Source organism: Crocodylus porosus, unplaced genomic scaffold (genome assembly GCF_001723895.1).
Source record: "Crocodylus porosus isolate Cpor-Errol unplaced genomic scaffold, CroPor_comp1, whole genome shotgun sequence".
NCBI lineage: Eukaryota > Metazoa > Chordata > Crocodylia > Crocodylidae > Crocodylus > Crocodylus porosus.
This window is the reverse complement of record NW_017728949.1, coordinates 24,727,467-24,749,058: the sequence shown is the minus strand read 5'-3', so window position 1 is coordinate 24,749,058 and position 21,592 is coordinate 24,727,467. Positions and strand designations below refer to the sequence as shown.

The window sequence follows — 21,592 nt, the reverse complement described above, 5'->3', positions numbered from 1 at the left end:
AAATTGACCAGACAGAACATGAAACTTTAATCTTTTTGCATCGTTATGATCTTTTTGCATTGTCCAAATTGAAATTTAAACTACACATTATGTGTAAAATATATTTAATTTTAGCATGTTCAGTTTTAATAATCTAACATTATTACTGAGAGAAAAAGGTTTTGTTTTTTTTAAAGAAAAAGTGTTCTTACCTGGACAGTGTCATTCAGATAGGACAGTGTCATTCAGATAACTATTTTTTTTTTTTGGTTAAAATGCCTGTATAGTACGTATGTATTTTTCAAGGAGGCAAGAGCCATATCAAAGCAGATTTTCTAGTTTCTGTTTGATGCTAAATGAATTTTACTAAAAGATTAGTTGCTCAGCTACAAATATAGAGGCCTTTTATTTGTAATTTGTCAGTTAGCCAGCACTGAAAATTTTTGCCACTGGACTGGGTAGTCGTGCTATCATCAATTAGCAGCCCTAGGAGAAAAAATTAAGTATTGGGTTTGATTAATTATTTTGAAAATGTTGCTTGGGATCAGAAAGTGCAGGAGAAGGGACAGAAATCTACTAGGAAGAGGGGCAGCTTAAAACAAATACTAACCTGTAAGGGTAACCTGAAGGCTTAAGTTATCACTTCAGTGATAGAACTACTTAATGCTTAATTTCCAGTAGTGTTAATGGAAACAAAGTCATCATCTTCCCTCAAAATAAATGGCAAAATGAGTACACTCAACTATACTAATGTAATTCAATACAAACAAGCTTTAAACCTTTAAATGAAATTCAAAGTGCTTTTGCATTGTATTTTGGAAAATGAAAGGACAAAGACTGTTCAAGCATAGCTACTATACCTCTTGTTCACAAAATTCTCTCTGCTACAGTACTGCCTCTGTGAAAATCTCCATGAACATCTGTAGTTAACACCACAGAAACTCAGCATCTGCAGTTAATATTGCAGAGATTACATTTAGCAACCAGATGAAACGATTCCTGACATTTAAAACTGAAGTGTGGGTTGTCTTTTTTTTGGTCAGGGGAAAGGGGGTTGACTTTGGGAAGGTCTAAAAATGCACAAGAAGCCGCACAACTGTTTTTATTCCTATAATTTAAAAACAAGCAAATCACCAGTCCGCTGTTCTCAGTCAGCTTGTATCATGCCAGAAAATTTCTTTCAGATGATCTGCCAGAATGCTACTGCTTGGATTTCCAGCTTCTGCTGAAGTTTACATATATTCAGCATATGTTGTCTGACCTGGAGTTTACACTGTGAAGTTTACATGGTGCTGGAATAGATTTCACCTTAGATGCCCTCTGTATCTGACCGTAAGCAGTAGCTTTCTGGTTCGTCTCTGGCCTACAACATATATAATGAAAAATGTTTTTAAAAAATGCAAGAGGAATATTGTTAATTGAAGGGAAGGAGTGGAATTTTAACACTAATGGAGGAAAACCTTTACTTTACAGACCAAAAGAAGAATTTCTGTTATACAGATGTTGATTCTGGGCTGAAAGAATTAATTCATAAACTAAGGGATACCACAATCTGCTGCTGAAGGCGTTTCTTTAAAAGGCTGTCTCATGGTCTAAATGGTTGAGAGAACTATTATAAGGTAAGTGGTTCTGCTATGCATGTCTTGAATGAGAAGCTACATGCTACAGTATATAGTATAACAGACATCTCTGTCTCTGGTTGGCATATACTCATTAATCACAAGCTTTAGTTAGCAGAGATGATAGTTACATTCATCTTCAGTGGCAGAGAAGATGTAAACTACATCCCTCCCTTAAGTTGTGCCTTGGAAGAGTAGAAACATCTTCCCCAGAGTGTCTCCCAGGGAAGGGAGCCTTGCCCCTGGAGTCTGCATGATGTAAGTGCCCTGAGAAGGCACTATCTGTCGTTTAGTGCTGGCAGAGCAGGACAGGTAGACACTTCAAGTTAATTACTATAAGGATCCATCATACTTAATTATTATGAGGACACATCTACATTACACCATTTCTGAATAGTATCCATTACCTAGTTCTAAGAGACTTTTTCCCCAAAAGGAAATCTTGTCAGTAGCCAGTTAGTAGTCCTCCACAGTGATACAAGTGTTTTAAAATGTGGCTTTTCATATATCCTTTATCCTGGACCCCCATTCTAGGCTTTTTTTTTGTCAAGAGCTAAACTGTACAATCTGCAGAATGGCAGGGTTGCCTTTTTCTGGGTGGAGTGTTGAAGAGGAATGGGTGGTAAGGCTGGGGGATGAATACTATTGGCTAGGGCTGTGAGTGTTTGGGTGTGTTAAGCCTTTTTCCTCTAAGCTTTCTGTCTTTCACTCATTTATTCAGGGAAGATTTTCTTAAATATAGCAAGGAGTTGGCTGATTGCTGAGCTGTGGGGACTGCAGCATAAAGGCAACCAGCTCCTCACCACCTTCAGCAGATTTCCCTGGAGTCCAGCACTGTATGGGCAGGGCAAAACAGGAGGAGGAAGTAGAATTTCTCTTAGCCCTTTAGCTCACTTCCTGGTTCTGGCAAAAAAAAAAAGCCAAAACACAGGGACTGCTAAGATTTGCCATCTATGGTGACTTTTCAAGAGCTTTGACTCATAAATAGGGCAGAATACAAACCAAATTTAGTAGTAAATCTCTTTTTTTAAATAAAAGCTGACAAATGCATTTGTTATTTTGGTCTGTATAGAAGAATAACTTAATTGAAATTTAGTTTGTGCCAAATAATACTGTCAATGAGTTTCTGGATAGATGCTTGTAAAATATACTATCCCTCTGGAGGTCTCATATTTAGGTGATAAATATTGTAATATTAAAACAGGCAAATTCTGCAGCTCTTAGTCCAGCAGTTGGGGGGGTTTTTCGCTGTAAGCAACTGAAGTTTTAGGCAATGAATTTATCATGTGAAATATGTGCCAGGGTTGAAAAAGGTGAATTAGTCTTCTGTTTATCAGATTTAGTGATAAAACATATGCATTAACAAGCCATGGGCCTGTAATAAGATACCTTAGCAAAGACTGATAAATTGTGTGTAAAAATATATATATATAGTAGAACAGTTGGACTTTTCTTTGCTCCTTGGTACTTGCCAAAAGTAATGTAATCTGTTTACCTGTATAAGCCCCTGATGTCACTATAGAACTGAATTGATTCCTGCTTAGTAAAGTCAAAAGATATTTTTATTCTGTTTTTGAGAGTAGGACTTCTTTCATTGTCTGAGCACAGGTCTTATTTCCTCTATCACTCTGAAGGGGCTCAGAATTCCTCAGCCCTCTGCTGTGACCACCACAACAGCACCTACCTTCTCATTGCAAGGATGGAAAAGCAGAGTTTGCTGAAGGGATCTTTATTGCCATCCCAATATTCACCTGAGTGTGTGGAAGCTCCCACAGAAGTAAGTATAGAAAAAAAGCACGTCATCAGTCAGAGGCCCCCACTCAAAGAGTTCCCAGAGTGGAAATCTTGAAGTTACCCCCAAACCTAGTTCTTCTACAAAGCAAGACTTTGCAAAGACTCAGTGCCATAGAATGACATGGCAAGATCTATGCATGTTCTGGCCATCCATTACCCGATATTCCACTCACTATCAAAAGTTTTGAAATATGATAAATGCAGTCTGTCTCAATGACTGTACAAGAACTAATGCAAAGACACAACTACACTAAGAGGCCTGTCGGATGAAAGGTCTTTGTGAGGAATAGATGTAAATGAGCCTTATACACTGTGGCAAACTTAACATAATTAAATTGGTATATTCATGCATCTTTTGATATACCATACAAAAGTATTCTTTTTTCATTAACATCAATAAGAAAAATACTCATCAGTGAAAATGCAGGTTTAGAAAGACACTACGAACATTTTACATCTTGGAGGTGGTCACTGATAAGGGAGAGTGGTTTCATTACGATTAGAAGTGTTGCCCATGATTTTCCAAATAAGCTATAGTGTTTTATGGTGCTGTACAAATAAAAGTTGCAGGGAAAATATGAAACATCTCTATTAAACTCCATACCTTTAAGTTTACCTGATGGATGCAAAATTAATCTAATGCATTTAAAACAAATGCATATTAAAATATCACATACAGCAAGTCTTACAAAACTATTACTTATGTGCACAGTCCTGATACCTACAGACATGGCACTGTGAAGAAGCTTGGTTCTTAAGAAGCTGTTTTCTAGATACTTGTAAGAATGATGCAGTTTTCTGTCAGTCAGATCATAATGTCCCTTCAACTTTGGTACATTCAGTGCAAAATATTTTTGGGAATTTCTTACCCTTATAAAAATAAAAGGCATTTTTTCCTTGAGAGTGCATAAAGAATAAACACCAGCACAATGTCTGTTTAAGCATGGAAAGTGAAAGGAACAGAAATAGTTTGCTACTTTCCTATTTACACTCTAAGGAACTTAATATAATGAACCTATAAAAATAAACAGAAGTCACTGTGTTTTTTTCCTGATATGCTGTGATAAATTGCCAAGTTTTTTAAAAACAGTTTCCATGCAGTACAAAGCGTAAAATCAGTCATTTTTAAGTTCATTTTATGAGAGCTCATCTTTTGCCATATACACGCCACTTGCATATACATTTTCACAAACCTCCCGATTGCAAGCCATTGTTGAGACATCGCTTGTTGCTGACGTTTCTTCAAATTTGCATTTGCCCCAGAAAGCTGACATCTATGGTGCGCACCATGCAGGCAGTCGTACTCTTAGGTATAGCAAGTAATGGATATTCTATTGTAGTATGGGGCATAAAGGAGTGTACCTCTAGGAATCTTTTAAAAAAGAATTCTATTGTTTGACTTAGCTAATTTAGTGGTGGGTTGAACGATTTCACATTTTGACTTGAACTTTACCTTCAAGGACTTTGGTGAAATTCAGTTTAAAGGTATTTTGTCAGTTCTTGCAGTAACTGCATTATTGATCATATGTGGATACAATTTTTGCTTGAAACATAAATGTAAAAAGTTTGGCAGTCAAAAAAAACCTGCTGATTGCAAGACTGTAGGTTCTCCCTGCATACCAGGCATGCTCCAATCTTACTGTTGAATACTCTGCCACTGTCATAATGCTTGTAAATTACTTCGTAAGCCCATTCACAGAATCTCATTACTTGAACTGCATTGTAAAACAATTTTCCTCTAGGAAATCAAATACAAACGTTCATTCATTCTTTGAGAGGCCAGATCCACAAAGGTCCAAGAAGCTGGGCACTATGGTTTGCTCATCACTCAAGTCCAAAAGTACTTGTCTCTTCAACTGCTGTCAACAGTTTCTCATACAGCATGGAAAAGGATGGGTAAGGGGGAAGATCAAGACGATTGAAACAAGTATGAGCCCTGCAAAAAAGGAGGTAATTAAGTACAGGTTATTCACAAAATTCAGATGAAATTAAGCAGAAATACACATGGCCAAATAGTCCTTTTAAAACATTCTGCTCCATAAAACAGTATTTTCTACAGAACAGTATATGTATTTTTCAGTTAGAGATTGAATTCAGGAATTATTATTTTTCAGAGTTTTACTTCTGGTCCACAGTAAGAGTCATATTTTTGAAACTGGCAGCCTAAACTTTGCCTGTGAAATGTACACACACAAAATGTGCAATCTGGAGGCACAATTTAGGTAGGCTATTTTTAAAAAATTGATGTAATTATATACTCTATAAATTAATGCTTTCTCTCTGCAGCAGGAATCTAATATTGAACTGGTGATCATGGATGGATCATTTCTGTACTAAGAGGGCCCCAAGTTAGATGTAGTGAAATATTAGAAAATGCACTTTACAGGGGTGATCCTGCATTGGCACAGAGTAGACAAATTAGTCTCTTCTACTGCTCATTTACTGTTAAAGGGCCACATCTCTAGCTAGTGTAAATTGAGGTAGCTGTCTTGAACTCAGAGTTGTTATGATCATTTACAGCAGTTGAGGATCTTTTTGGTGACTCAATGATTCAATGACTCCTGTTTACAGAGAAATGATTTTAGTAGTTACATGAAAATACATTATAATGCTCTCTTACTTTCTTGGTGGGACAGGAGTATGCTTTTTTCTTAGTTTCCACAGCTTGCCTATCATAATCTCTAGGCATATTTTGAAAAGGCCCTTGAGTCCTCCTATGGCTGACAGGCAAGCACAAACCTTCAACATGAACCACAACTACCTGACTTTTCTATAGAACATTTATAGGCAAGTAGGAAATTCTGTCATCTTTGAAATGATCCTACTCCAGTGAAATAAATGGCACAATTCCAAATGATGAAATAGTACACCACACTTTCTCTTGTGGGAAAGGTGCTGAGAGGACAATTCTGAGAATTTTTTTTTTCTGCCTTGAAACTTGCCTTACATGAGCCTCATTTTAGACATTTATTTTGTAGGGTGAAGGTCCTTTTGAATTTGTTTGGCCTTCTAAAGGGCAGGACTTCCTTTACATTTGCATTATCTTTTTCCAGCGAAGCACATGACCCCATTGTTTCTCTGGAGAAATCTGAACAATTGTTTTGGATTTGTAACAAACTCTGGGAAAACAAGAACATTTCCAGCCTCCAAATGAAGAAAAACAGAGACCATTATATTAAATGCCTGTCAGATGGTAACTACCAGGACAGATCATAAAAAGAAGAAGAGGTGGTTTGCCTTAACTCCTTTATGAGAGGGAAGCAAAGAGGTCATTACAGGCCCCTGATGAAGGTCAAACACTAATCTAACAAACAACTCTATAGTGCCATGAAATACCATACTTTGGGAAATACAAACACAACACAGGGCCAGGTTATCAGTATAAAAATGAGAATAAACTTCAAGTGTACTGCAGCATTTTGCAGTTACATAATGCATTTTACTTCATCCCAGATTAATAGACTTAAGAGTACACAGCCAGAATAAAAATGTTTTTCAGCAGTTGAAGTTCTAGGGACCTGGTACAGGGGGTTGTACCCCATCTCCTCCACATCTGCTTCACTGATCTCCCCAGCTGTTTCTGTGGCCCCTTCCCCCATTCCAAGAAATTTATGGAGAGTGGATGGCTATCTGGCATGACTTAATGGCTGTATTAGCTTTCCTGAAGACTCCCTCTATGCTTGGGAGTGTCGTTAAAAAAAGACTGGTTCCAGTCGCAACAAGAGGATGGCAACTGGGGCAGAGTTACTAAGGTAGCTGGTTGGCCCTAGACATGCAACAGTTCCCAGGATTCAGGGGATCATAGTGGGATTGGTGCCCTAACCTACTGGCTTCTGCTGTGTGAGGCTGTCTTCTCTATCTGACACTCCCAATGGAGAATCTGAGGAAAAACTTTATGAGGGTAACTTTATGGCGTTTCTCTTTCTATCTGGGCTATTATCATCCGCCTCATAAAATCTTCCCGGCTGTAGAGCACACAGATTTCTTCTTCACTTCTGAAAATGCATAACTTCAAGCACCACTTGGAAGTGAGGTGTTTCTTTGAAACAGAGAGCTACTTGTTGGAATTATGCAGCATGTGATATGTGCTATAAAACCTCAAACTATAAAAGTCATGATGTATAAATTTGTAAGGGAGTCATCACAAAATGGCCTAATGTTCGTCTTACATGTTGCTTAGAATTATTAGTGAAAAGAGAATAGTTTCACTTTTGAGGATGATTTGTCACAGCGTATTAAGAATGTGACCAGCATCTTTAGAGAACTCAAAGAAAAGAAAAAAGACCTTGCTCCTATTCACATGCTTCTCTCCTATTCTGAGAATGGGCTTTGTCACTGTGCCAGGAGAGGAAATGTTCTGTGGCCAGTATTCTCCCACCAGGTCTTTTCAGACTAACTGGCTGCATCTACACATGCGCTTTACTGTGGAGTAGACTAATCAACTGCAGAGTAAAATGTCACCATCTACATGTGTGATGGTATTAGGCTGCAATAAACTAATTAACACAGCAGTAAGATAGTACTGTCGGGGACAATACTATCTTACACTGGGATAATTTACTGTGATTATACACATGCATAGATGCTGACTGCAGCTGTAAATTGTGCCTGGTAAGCCCAGTCAGCCAGGGGCCAGACTCCTGCCTGCCACCTAACCACATCGCTCTGCACTTTCAGTACTCTCATACCCCAGCCAGCCCCTCTACCCCACCCCTGCCAGAGTTTGGGGCTGATTTCCACCACCCCACCACTGTGTCCCCTGCCAACCTGGACCTGCTCCACCCCAGCTCAAATTGCTGCTGTCCCAGCCACACGTGTAAACACTGTGCCTGGGAATAGTTTCCTCTGGCTCAAACTGCTCTGTAGAATAATACTTTGCTTTAATTGAACATGTAGATGCACCCACTGTTTACTATGTTTGTTTTTCTGAACTCACATTTTTCTGATGAAGGTAAAAATTATCGTAGTTCCAAGAGTCGTGATATCCAATTACTTTCCCCTTTACTAGGGTTAACATAGTAGTCAGACACACTGACTCTTGGTCCAAAGTCCAGTATGTTAGCAATAACAGAAGAATGTTGTTTGCATGCAAGCATTAGCAGTAGCTGTTACTACAGAACAGAAACCTACCTAGAACATGCCCAACTTTTAAGCATTTAAGTGAACTGAAAGAGTAATAGACCCTCTACTGATTTCTCATTTAGACTGCTGCAAAATATGAAAAGCAAGCTGGAAGTTGAAAAGGCAGTGACAGAAGCTAGACAGCTTACAGAAGTTTTGTTATTCAGTTCAGTTGGACTGGTTATAAGAGGGTCAGACTGAGGAAACAATGAAACCATCCAATTAACATATCTGTGTTTACAGATAAGTACCTGCTTGGACCATAATCACCTATCTCAGAAATTGTTATCTGTATTAGGCTCTCTCAGCTTCATAAAACAAGGACAGGAAAAGGCCATTTTATTCCTATATTTGCCTCTCTGGCATGAAAAAGCGAAACAAAAACAGTGATTTTCTGAATGCCTTACACTGAGTTGTACCAGATTCCATAAACAGTTCCACTGAAATCAGTGCAAGTATTCTCATGGTAAACAACTGCTGGGTATGACTGAGGGTATCTGACTCTGTCCCTAAGGTCCTTACATATGTTCATTTAAAGGTACTTTGGGATATAGGATGGGATATAGGCCCTGATACCAACTATTGCACCTCCTGCCATGGCATACATGCATGGCAGGAGGCAGAATTTTGGGATCAGATCCCACTCATGCCCTTTCTGTTTGCCAGTCTGGTATCATGATCTCAGGCTCCCCCTCCAACAGCAAGCTGAAAGCAAGGAGGCTGCAGCACACTATGACCTGATGCAGTTCCAGGGCCAGGGCTGACAGTTAGCTGGTTGCTGGCACTGGCCCTGGGGCAGCCTCAGACATACCACATGTTCAATTTAAGACACTATGCAAACCAGCCATAAAAATATTTTGCATCATATGTGGAACCTTTTTATGGATGGCTTGCCATTTATGGTGCCTTAAATTGGGTGCGTGTATCTGAACCCTTGGGTGCGTGTATCTGAACCCTTCCCATTTATGCTGCAATTAACACGTTAATTGCAACTTAAATGTAACATGTAGAGGGGACCTAAATTAATACAAAAACCCAAAGTAACCTGGAATCATTTGGAACCTCAGAGCAAAATTTTCAGGTGGCTTCTGGAAATGCAACCACTTTTACAGGATTTGTAATGGAAGCCTTTTGAAAGTTGTCACTGAGTGTTCCTTGTTTACTTGAGTAGTCTCATCCAGTGCTGCAGCCAGTGCAGTCAGTGCCTCTCGGGATACTGTCAGACATTAAGGCAGTTACGTGACTGGTGTCTGAGGAATGTTATGCCCCACGCTCCAAATCATGCTACCTACCATGCCATATGTACATGATAGATCATGCAACTTTGGGAATGGGGCATACAATTCCTCTGACCGTAACTGTGTGAATACCAACTGCCAGACAGCATTGGACACAGAGCAGCTTTTTTCTGGACCCTAGCCCTGCCCCATGCTGGACAGTGATCCTCAGTTCAGCATCAGGATTCAGCACCAGGCAGCCCCAATCCCAGTTCAGACCCAGGGCTGCCCCCTGATCCTGACAACCAGGTAGGGGAAGCTGTATGCTACAGCCTGGAGCTGCCCCATGCCTTTAGGTTCACCAAAACCTAGCATCTTAAAGAGTCTTAAAGATAGAGAGCTGCAGGACGTGATTCTCTGAGCTGCCAGGTCATGGCAAGCCCATATCCTGGTAGAGATAATCAGCTGAAACCCCCAATCAGGTCTCAGACCAGGGGATACCTAGGGCCCAATGCTGACAATTAGCCGATTGTCAGCATTAAGATGATGGGTCATACCACACATTCAGCTTATGGCACCATACAAAACAGCCATACATATGTTATACATTTTTTGAGTAATATCTTTGTGGCTGGTTTGCCATTTTATGTTGCCATAAATTCAATGAATGCGTGGCATGCAGTTATTTATAGTGTGATTAACACATGAAACATGCCAGAAATATAATGTGTGCCAGAGGCCTCAGTGTTTACACAGTAAAGTCTTTGAAGGAAATGAGGAACAAGCTGAAGGACCTTTTAGAAAAGCCAATAATTTTCATTCTCTTTAGACTGAAGTTTAACTTCCAGTTGTAGGCTATCTGATTTCCATGAGACTGAGAGGTGGGAGTAGCTAACCCATGATGACTGCACTTGTTTAATTTGTTTTTCATTCATGTAAAAATATTAATGGGACTGTCTCCAAAGCAAAGGAATTTAAAGTTAAAGATCAATGGCCAATTTTGCCCCACAGGCATTGGGATAAGCAGCTGGCACCTACATTGTACCAACAGCACTGGCTAAATGGATCATTATATAACTCTAAGCAGTTAATAATGATAAGTATCTCTGAAGCATGGCAGAATGAGGAAAATCAATGGGATGCTGCAATATCAGGATATAAATTATACAGGACTGATGGAGTAGGCTGTTCTGGTTGGAAAGTAGCACTCTACATGAAAGACTGCATCAAGTCAAATAGGTCTGATTTTTCAACTGATAAAAGAGGTATTGTACAAACTTTGTAGATACAACCCCCACGTTTCAACAGAATAAAAGTACATTTGGGAAAGTACTATCAACATCCAGACCAGGACAGCAGCAGCAAGCTAGAAATGCTAAAGGGAGATGAGAGAGACTGTGACAACAGAAAATACAATAATAATGGGGGACTTCAACTATCTACAAATAGCCTGGGTCAATTTAACATCAGCCCAAGATGCAGAGATGAAATTTCTTATAAATGATTGCTTCCTGGAGCAATTGGTCCTGGAACCTACCAAAGAAAAGGTCATTCTTGACTAAGTCCTAAGTAATACACAGGATCTGGTGTAAAGAGTTAGTGTTACTGAGCCACTTGGCAATAGTGACCACAATGCAACTGAGTTTGACATCCATGTAGGAGGGGAGACAAGAAAATCTACCACAGTAGCCTTCAACTTTAAAAAGGGAGACTACAGCAAAATGAAGAAGCTAGTTAGATGGAAGTTAAAAGGAGCCCCTAAAGAAGTGAGGAACTTGCAGGCAACATGGGGACTGCTTAAGAACACCATACTGGAGGCACACAGCAAATGCATACCACAAATTAAAAAAAATGAAAAGTGGACCAAAAGAAAGCCAGCATGGTTTAATGGTAGAGTTGCAGAGACAATAAGCAGAAAAAAGGCTTCTTTCAAAAAGTGAATGTCAAATCCTAATGAGGAAAATAAAAAAGAGCATAAATACTAGCAAGGCAAATGTAAAACTGAAATAAGACAAGCTAAGAAAGAATTCGAGGAAAAGCTTGCTAGAAACACAAAAGGTCACAATAAAGATTTATTTAAAAACGTTTGAAGCCAAAGACCTGCCAGGGAATCAGTTGGGCCTTTGGATGATCAGGGTGTAAAAGGAGCATTGAAGAATGACAGGGCCACTGCCAAGAAACTAAATGCATTTTTTGTATCTGTCTTCAATGTGGAAGAAGTTAGGAAAATTCTGTCACCAGATGCACTCCTCTAGCAACAAATCAGTGTAGCTGACCCAAATTGAGGTGTGAATAGATGCGATTGTAGAGGAAATAGATAAACTAAACAGTAGTAAATCACCAGGACCTGATACCTGTGGGGGCACTACTACGCAGAGCCACCCACCTCACTGTGCTAGGCCCTAAAACCTTGCTTCAGGAGCCTCCCACAGGGTACCTGCCTACCACTGGCTGTCCCACTTCTAGGAGAAAACCCACAAGCCTGGGGTAACGATGACACCACCCGGGTACTGGTCTCTGTTAGGGCTTTGTGCAGCCCAGGACACACAGACCCTCCAAGACCTGGGGGTGCTTTGCTGGTAATATTTCTGGGTGCCTCTTTCAGCCCAAAACACCCCCAGATAACCTCAGGTATAACTGAGGGAACATACACAGGCAAGCTCTCCAGCCAGGCCAGGAGCAAAAGACTTGTCTCTCAACCCTACACTGAAACAGCCAGGGACACTGTAACCTGATACCTTTATTGATCCGGGGGTGGCAAGGAAGTCAGAATACACTTTGAGCAAACATAATTAATCAGAGTCTTACAAAGTCTTGGATGTAGTAGCCCTTTTAAAATGCATCTGCCTAGACATAAATCCTAACTCCTGGCTAATTTCCTAGTTTTTACTTACAGGAATTCACCCAGGCTGCGGCCTGGAGGCACTTTGCTTGTAGCTTTTCAAAATGCCCACTGGAGGAAGAGAGAGAGCTCCCCCATCCCCTCAGGAATTTATCTGGTTAGGTCACTTGGTTGACCAGCCTGAACCAAACAGCAAGCAAGTGAAAGGGAGAGGGGTACTCCCGGAATGACCCAAGGTGGGGTGGGCAGAGAGAGGGGGATTTCTTCACAATGGCCTCCAACTTAGGGTCCTGAAGGAGTTCAGATGAGAAATTGCTGAACTCTTAACTGTAGTATACAACTAACGCTATCACTAAAAACAGCTTTAGTACCAGAGGACTAGAGGCTGGCTCCAGTTAGACTCCCATATTTTAAAAGAGCTCTAGAGGGGATGCAGGAAACTATACGCTAGTGAGACTAACCTCTGCTCCTGAAAAACTGGTAGAAACAATAAAAAAAAATTGTTCAAGACATGAACTAACATGACTTGCTGGGGAGAAATCAACATGGTTTTGTCAGAGGGAAATCTTGCTTCACCTACTCACTAAATTTCTTTGAGGGTGTCAATAAGCAGGTGGATTGGGGCAATCCAGTTGACATAGTATAGTCAGATGTCCACAAAGCCAAACTCATTAGAGGCTCTTAACTAAATTAGGTAGTTATGGGATTTCAGGGAACAACCACTTGTGGATTAGAAATTGGCTCAAATACCAAAAGGAAAGACTGAGCATAAATAGTCAACTTTCAGAATGGAAAGAAGTAAATACTGGGGCTCCCCAGGGATCTATGTTAGGACCAGTGTTGTTCAACCTATTCATAAATGAACTAAATAACAGATATAATTTAATGCAGGCAAGTGTAAAGCAATGCACTTGGATAAAAGTAACCCAAACTACACTTACATTATGATGGGCTCTACATTAGCTGTTACCACACAGGAAAGATCTGGGAGTCACTGTGGACAGTTCACTAAAAACATCAGCTCAGTGCTCAGTAGCCATTAAAAAGGCAAACAAAAAGTTAAGGATTATTAAGAAGGGAACTGTAAACAAAATGAAAAGTATTACTATGCCCCTTTGCAAATTCCTGGTGTGTCCACATTTTGAATACTGTATCCAGTTCTGGTTCCCATACCTCAAAAAGGATATAGAAGAACTACAGAAGGTCCAGAGAAGGGTAACAAGGATGATTAGTGGTAAGAAGGGGCTTCCATATGAGGAGAGACTAAAAAGGCTAGGCCTATTCTGTTCAGAAAAGAGAAACTTGAGGGGGGACATGTTAAGTGTTTACAAACTACTAAATGGTGAAGAAAAAGTTAATAGGGGTTCACTATTTACTATCTCTCACAATACAAGAACCAGGGGTCATAAAATAGAACCCCCAAAATATAGTAAAGTAATTATTTTGTAATTTAAACTGTTCCATTTCTCTTCATTGAATTTTGACCTTTAACTGTGTGGTTCCCATTTATACTTTTATCTGACAAAGCAGTTTTTTTTAAAGGCTACTGACTCTAGAAACTTACGTGCTGGCTCTCTACATTTCAGCTACACAGAACTATTTGTTGTTCTTTGATTTCCTATACAGAAATCAAAATTACTAACATGTCTGTCTCCAACCAGGACAACTTCTAGACATTACAAGGTAGAATTGTAGAACTAGAGAAAGGGATATCTTCCACAAATGTATCAATCTGACCATAGCGTAGAGAAGGTGAAAGCACCTTCGTATTAAATTGTTGAATCTAGGCTTGTGAAAAAATGGCCAGGATGTGATCAATCTAATCCAGCTTGCTGGTGCTACAGGTCATTTAATTCTGCTCTTGTCCCTGGCATCACTGAAAAACAAAATGAGAAAAGCTGCTCTTCCTAACTTTTTCTCCTGTAACTGATCGTATTACTCCCGATGCTGAATTCCTTCACTATGTTTCTTTCTCTTCCAGACTTTCCTATGATATTACTAGACAGGACTGTCAAGGCCTGGGGTTTCCTCAGTTAATCAAAACTGATATTCATTTCTTGGTATATATAACATCTTTCAAAGAACATTATAGGCATAGTGTTATTTTAATGTTTGTTCACCTTTGCTTTTCATTACTGAACTAGCCAGCTGGCTGTCAAAAATAATAGGGGGGTGGGAAGCGGGCAGGGACAGGGCCCGCTCCCCCTTCCCTCCTGCTGCTTGGGGCCCAGGGGAAAGGAAGGAGCAGGCCCAGACCCAATGTGGAGGAGGACCAGGCCTGAGGGTGGGGAGAAGCTGGTCCACATGGTGGGAGGCCTGGGGAGGAAGAAGTGGACCCAGACTGACCTGGCAGCAGCGGGGGGATGGGAGGAGCAGGCTTGGGGCTGCTGCGAAGGATCAGGGGTAGGGCCGGACTGGACCCGGGCCCGATGAGGGGAAGAGGCTCGCTACTCCCCTCCCCTCACGGCTGCCATGTTGTGCTGGGCTGGGACCCCCCACTGCCTCAGCAGGCCGGCTTTTCCTTCAGCTTGGGCTTGCTCCCTCCCCTCCCCCACATTGGGCCCGGGACCAGTCCTCCCTTGGCCCCACTGTCACTACTGATGCCACAGCATGCCTGCTCCTCCCCACTCCCCTGCGTCGGGCTCACTCAGGAACAGGAGAAGCGGGCTCAAGGCTAACATGGGGGAGGGGGAGGAGGTAGGAGTGGACCTGGGCTGAGTGGGGGAGGAGACCTGTTCCTTCCCTCCCCCCAGCCATGATGATGTCAGGCCAGGGGCCCACTATTCCCCCCCGCAACACAGCAGGCCGGCTTTTCCCCCGCTTGGGTCTGCTCCCCGCTCCCCGCATTACCTGCAGGGAGCAGGGCAGGGGGGCAAGGCCAGCTGTGCTGGCCTCGCCCTCCCTGCTCTGTCCCTCGTGTCCCCACCATCATGATGGCAGGCTGCCTTCTGTCAGAATGCTTCTTTACACTCTGATTGGCTGTTTGTCAGCCAATCAGAGTGCAAACAAAGCATTATGGACAGAGTCAGACAGACAGATAGATTTAGGCTTTATAATATTAGAATTTTTCATTAAAAAATGGAACAGTGAGAAAGGCAATCGAATTGTGCCTAATACTCTGTATCTTACCATTTCTGTTTCTTTATTAATTCATTATATTTTACAGGAGTTAAAGCAATTTCTAACATTTTTTTCCCCATAAAACCCTTAAATGGATATTTACTTCTGTAAAATGTAATGAATTAATAAAGAAACAGAAATGTTAAGATACAGAGTATTAATATTAAGCACAATTAGATTCCCTTTCTCATTGTAGTTTATGACAGCTGTTCACACTTCACAAACCTCACTCACCACCTCAATAGTTAATGGTTTCAGCAGGCAAAATATCATGATATTTACCACAACCAGCTCACAGAGAACTGAGTTAGAAATATCCAAGTTGTTTAAAATATACGTTGATATTTTTCAACAATAACTATAGGTACAAAAATGTGTACAAATATATAGCTTTACCTTGGAAGAGCAGTGATTTTCCCCCATTTTTCTACACAGAATCTTCTTGGCCCATTGCTCCCTCGCAGAGAGGCAAAGCCTTCATAAGGTATGCTGGAGGTGCCTGTAACAAACTGTCAACACAAACAGAGTACAGTATAACCTCATAAATCCAGATATAAAAAATCTGGAATTATTGAAAATCCAGCACTTTTTAAAACTACACTTCATCAGGGAGTCATGGCAGCCAGCCCCAAAGCAATGGAGGGGGAAGCTTGCATGCAGCGGCTGTAGCTGCTGTCCACCATCCTGCTGTTGCTGTTCCACGTATGGCTGCTGGTCCAGGACCGGTTGCCACTACCCTTCCCAAAGCCCTGCCCTACCACCACTCTGGGACCAGCCACCTCTCCAGTTTCAAAAGTCCGAAATTTTCACGTTTCCGGCAAGTGCTCAGTCCCAAGCATGCCTGGATTCATGAGATTATCCTCTATTAAGAATCAATGCACAAATGAAGGGTCTTTCAGTGTTTGTGCACCCGAGTAACTTTACTCATATTGGTGTTCCCACCAAAGTAAAATTGCTCATGTAAAAGTATTTCATGATAAGACCCTTTGTGAGACAGATATTTCCTGATAGCAGACTAGGAGAGAGGGCTTCTTAGACTAAGGGCTTCTTAGACTAATTTTCTTTTAAAGAGTCCACTTAGACACCCAGTATAACCTTTTAGGAAAAAAAGCCCTGAGAACAAGTCCTCTACACTTATTCCTGGAAGTAGGGGTGTGCGAAATGGGCCGTATTCAATTCAGATTTGGTCCAAATGGGGGACAGTGATTCGATTTGTTGATTCAGATCATTGTCCCTGATTTGATATGGCTGAATCTGAAGATTTGATGCTGATTCAGAGAATCAGCGATTCAGCCGTAGACAAAGCTTTAAATGTTTTTTCTACATTCCCCCAGGTACCAGCCGCGACTTGTGAATGCTGGATGCTGGGGTGGATGGAGCATCCCACAGGAAACTTCCAGTCCACTTCCAGGTCTGCCACTGAGTGCATTGCGGGGACCCTCCCCCCCATGTTCCTCCAGCTTGGAGATCAGCTGCAAGGGGACCCTGGGTGTTGCCCCAGACCCAGGAGGCACCAATCTCCTAGTCCACTTCTGGGTCTGCTGCCGAATGCACTGGGGAAACCCCATCTTCCCATGTTACTGTGGGCATCCACCCCAGCATCACAGCATTTACAAGCTTGAGGTATATAGAAAAAATGTTTAAAGCTGTGTCTATGTCCAAATTGTCAAATCTTTCCAAATCAAATTGAAACTCTCTGAATCGATTCAGAGAGCTTAAAGGGTCTCCCAATTCTATTTGGATCCAGAGGTTCAGCCACTGAATCAGGCCGAATCTCCACCAGATTGAATCAGGGACTGCAGCTTTGCATAGCCCTACCAGGAAGCCTCTGGAGGAGACTGCAGAGTTCCCAGGTCCTTCCCATGTTCCACACTATCAAAAAAAGTCATCATCCTGGAATGTAATTTAACATCTAATATACAATGGGGAAGAATATATCTATAGGAATCAACTGATCTCTCACCTGTAACAGCCTTAGTCTTTGTTCATTATTGAATCTTTCTACAGCAGCCCAGAACCAGCGAATTACAATATGATTGTCATGGTAACCTGTTAGAACAACAAAAGCTACATTATTTTTGGCTGTTTTAGCTTTAAGTTATCTATAAGTTTGTGAGAGAATAGATCTGAAATGCTAATAGTTATGGACCTTCTCCTTTCTCATCCTTGGTTACAGTGCAAATATCTATATGTCTAAATCAATGGCAAAAAAGAGAAACAAAACAAGGACTCTCACCAGGTTTACTGCACTTTGTTGCAAATCAAAGGCAGGCATTCATCCAAGTTAAGAAACAGAAAAACAAAATCCCTTTTGCAAATATATAGACATATCAATCACTAGCAAGTTGCTAAGTAGCATTATTAACTTTGGTGACATTTGGGGAGGGTAAATTTTTTTTAAAGCTGTGCCTGGTGCCAGAATGGTTACAGCCATCTCACTCATAGTAGCTGCCATCAGCTCCCATTGTTCTCACTGGAACTGAATCCACGCCCTACTGAGTTAGGATCACAGCCAGTTCCCTATACCCTTTGCAGGTAGAAATGAGATGGTTTCAACTAAATAAATATGGCTGCCATTTACCATTGAGTCCAAAAAGTCTGCTATCTGACTGCTGTCCATGAAGATGACTACCAAGGAAGAGCTGTGAATATGGGAACAGGAAGGAAAGCTAAAAGTTACTAAAATGTCTGCTCTTAATTCAAAACTAACCAGGAAAATAGTATCTTGACATTAAATTATAATAATATATTTCATAGGATGGTATAGAATGGGATAGCTTAAAATAATGACAATGCTGTATTAGAATTTATTACGAATAGCAAAACTGAAAAATTAACATCACCTCCTCTATACTCTGTGTTATTTCTCCAGTCACTTAAGTCAATTTCTGCTGTGCCAGCAATAACCAGTTCCAGTTCTCTTGCATCAAATACAGACACAAGTCGAGCATCAACCACCTGTGAAGGGAAACAAAATACAGAAAAAAGTACTCATTACTTCTATTATTTTTGCCTTTTACTAAATAAGCTCCTCCATTACAAATATAGTATCATTTTTCAAGCAAGGAGGTGTTCTGGCTTGTTCAATGCATGGCAAATTTTAAGGTTTAAACATGTTTCAAAAGTCAAATAAACAGACTGTTCTTCTGCTCTGTGTGTGGTTCTATTGTGTTGTGGTCTGTTTTGTTTTAACACTGTAACTGCATTCAACTTTATATGAAAATCATACTCTCTGGAAGGCAAGTTATTCAACAAATAATACTGAAACACTCCAGGGCAACATGGATTCAGTACATTCAAGTTTGATGACCAAATGCAGAAAATGCAGAAAACATACACTTCACAGACACTTAGGCAATTCCACTAGGCTGGGGTGAAATAAAAAACTCCTTCTATGTCACATGAGATCATGTCAAGAATAAAAGAAAAGGCTACACTGTACACATCAGAGTATGTATTGGCACTAATGTGAATAGCAGGCACATAGCTACTCAATGACCAACAATTACTTTCATTTACATACTAAGACATTTGACTGTTACAAAACAATAAAATTAATTCACTGTTTGGACTTATGCACTGTTACTTCTACTTTTACATTTGTTATATAAATACTATATTGTTGGGAGCATTAAAAATTCATATTGGGGAAATGTTTGTTGGGGAAACAGTTCACAAATAGGATTTTTTTACCTCATAGAAACCACGAACTAGACTTTCTGTTTGCTGCACAACCCCTCTCTCAATTCTCCATTTCACCATTCTCTCTATGTATTCTTTTTTGTTTTTCTCTGTGACTGGGATGTTGGCACCTCCTGGCTTTAATTCCCGTTCAGTGATCTAAAGGTAAAAATAAAATAAAATAACATAAAATAAAATAAAATAAAAATAAAATAAAATAACCCACCACAAAATAATGTAAAGACAAAAAGGATCACTTGTACACTTTGTTGTGCTAATTCCCAATATGATTAACCAAGCAGAGGCCAGCTTTACTGAACAGGAGTACATAAATTCAGATGATACAGCTGAAGCCCCTGTTTTGATGAAATCATGACTCAGAAACAAGCTACCAAATAAGAGATATAAACCAACTTTGCATTGTCATCCCTGTAGACAGATGATAGAAATGGGTTTTCCTATACCATATAACCTTTGAATGCTGACAGACAATACTGACAAATTTAGATGAACTACTGTCAGCAAAGAAAACTCAAGTATGGGACATTTCATATAGTCTTCAGAAAGTCTGTTTAATCAGAAAGCCATGTTTGGCAATAGATGACACATTTCCATAAGATTTTACAGCTGTCTGTATCATATATGATTTTTATTAAAAAGTACTTAAAATCATTTGGGAATGACAATCATTTTTAAGTCCAGAGAAACAGTTACATAATAGACTATAAATAAGAAAGGAAAGGAAAGTAAGAATCTTTCACACCTGCCCAAAAACTTCTTCATTTACAGTGAATGTGAGATCTAGGATATCATGTATATCGTTGTCTTTCATCCACTGCAAACTCTGGTGGAACTCCTCATCAAGGTATTCCAAGTCACTCAGGTCACATAGTCTAACATAAACAAGAAGAAAACATACATATATAGCTGACAGCCATAGTGTGTGCTCAGTAACAGAGCTAGACAGGACAGCCCTACAAAACATACTGAGAATAAAGGGAGCTCAGAGAAACCAACAGAACAAAGAACAGTGGTTACTAGATTCCTTTGTGCTGAGGTCCTGAAGTCAAATTAGTAGAAACTATTCTGACTTTGTGTGTTCGCCTGCTAATGGTAACAGTGGCTGCCTGTTCCACACTTATTCTCTCCATTTTGTTAAACTGTAAACTCCAACTTTGAAATTTTAAAGAACTTTTATTTATATATTTCATATTGTTCCCAGGTGTTTGCCCTGTATTTAATGAAACTTTATTTTAAAGCTGAATTACAGAAAAATAAAACCCTAATAATTCTATAGATAGAAATAAGCCACCTAGTATGCAATTCATCCCATAAAAGAAACAGGGACTTCTTATCACTAGCAACTGGCACTGTACTTATTGCTCAGGTTCCTACTCTATCACTTCTTTGATTGCCCTACTTGGCCAGTGATGCCAGCTTTCACAGCTTATTTATCCACAGCTCCCAAAACTGTCTGTTGTGCTTTTGGCTATGTTGCTGCTAAAGCAGGCACATCCTTCCCAATCCAGTCTGCAGGCCATCTACCCTCTTCTCATTCAAGCCCTTTGTTAGCACTAACTTCTTCCAAGATCCCCACCAGAAGTCAGGTAACAGCAACATTTACTTAGGTCAAATTCTGCCATGCTTATTAACACTGAATAACATCTTACCTCTCATAAAGTACCTCTCACTGCTACCTCCCCAGGGAAATCTAACCTTGTTTCTGTGCTAAGACTCATGAAAGGACAGATGGGAGGCAGCTCAATTCTTTGTTACTTAAAGACTGTCAGGAGTTGACTTGGGACAAAAATGATTTTAACTTGCATCCTGCAACAGTGGCCCCTAATGAGCAATATGATCCTCACTGACCCAGTAATGCCCTAAGCACATTAGAGTTTCCTGCAGGGATGTGTACAGACTACAAAGCCATTAGAACCAGCTATGTAACTCTACAGAAGGCCTCTGGTGGAGAAGCATGCAGCCACTTTGCTGTGTCTTACTGCACTCATGAATCAGAACCAGTTTGGTTAAGGTGGCAGGTGCTGGCTCTGGGTTATTTTTAAAACTTCTAGATAAGCACTAAGATAAAGAGTGAATGGAATGTAATGACTCCATGATATTACTGCAAGAGTCTTTGCTCTTCTTTGCACAGGCTCTATACTATTCTATTAGCTCCCCTCATGGCATTTTCTCTAAAATTAAGCGGCAGGAATAGTTTA

General features: G+C 40.4%; 1 protein-coding gene across 2 annotated transcripts in view; it reads right to left on the bottom strand.

Moving 5' to 3' along the window:
- Nucleotides 1-2,108: 2,108 nt before the first annotated feature.
- HECW2 (HECT, C2 and WW domain containing E3 ubiquitin protein ligase 2) overlaps nt 2,109-21,592 on the bottom strand; it is a 218,319-nt gene continuing 198,835 nt past the window's right edge. Inside the window, exons 23-28 of one of the 2 annotated variants that reach the window (XM_019553986.1) lie at nt 20,137-20,266; nt 19,386-19,532; nt 18,536-18,650; nt 17,656-17,741; nt 16,089-16,201; nt 2,109-5,328 (exon numbers count right to left, since the gene is read on the bottom strand). In XM_019553986.1, the coding sequence (XP_019409531.1) occupies nt 5,217-5,328; nt 16,089-16,201; nt 17,656-17,741; nt 18,536-18,650; nt 19,386-19,532; nt 20,137-20,266 (703 nt within the window). In that variant the 3' untranslated portion in view covers nt 2,109-5,216. Of the gene's footprint in view, nt 5,329-16,088; nt 16,202-17,655; nt 17,742-18,535; nt 18,651-19,385; nt 19,533-20,136; nt 20,267-21,592 lie in introns of those variants that run through there. The other variant, XM_019553987.1, reaches the window with a different exon arrangement.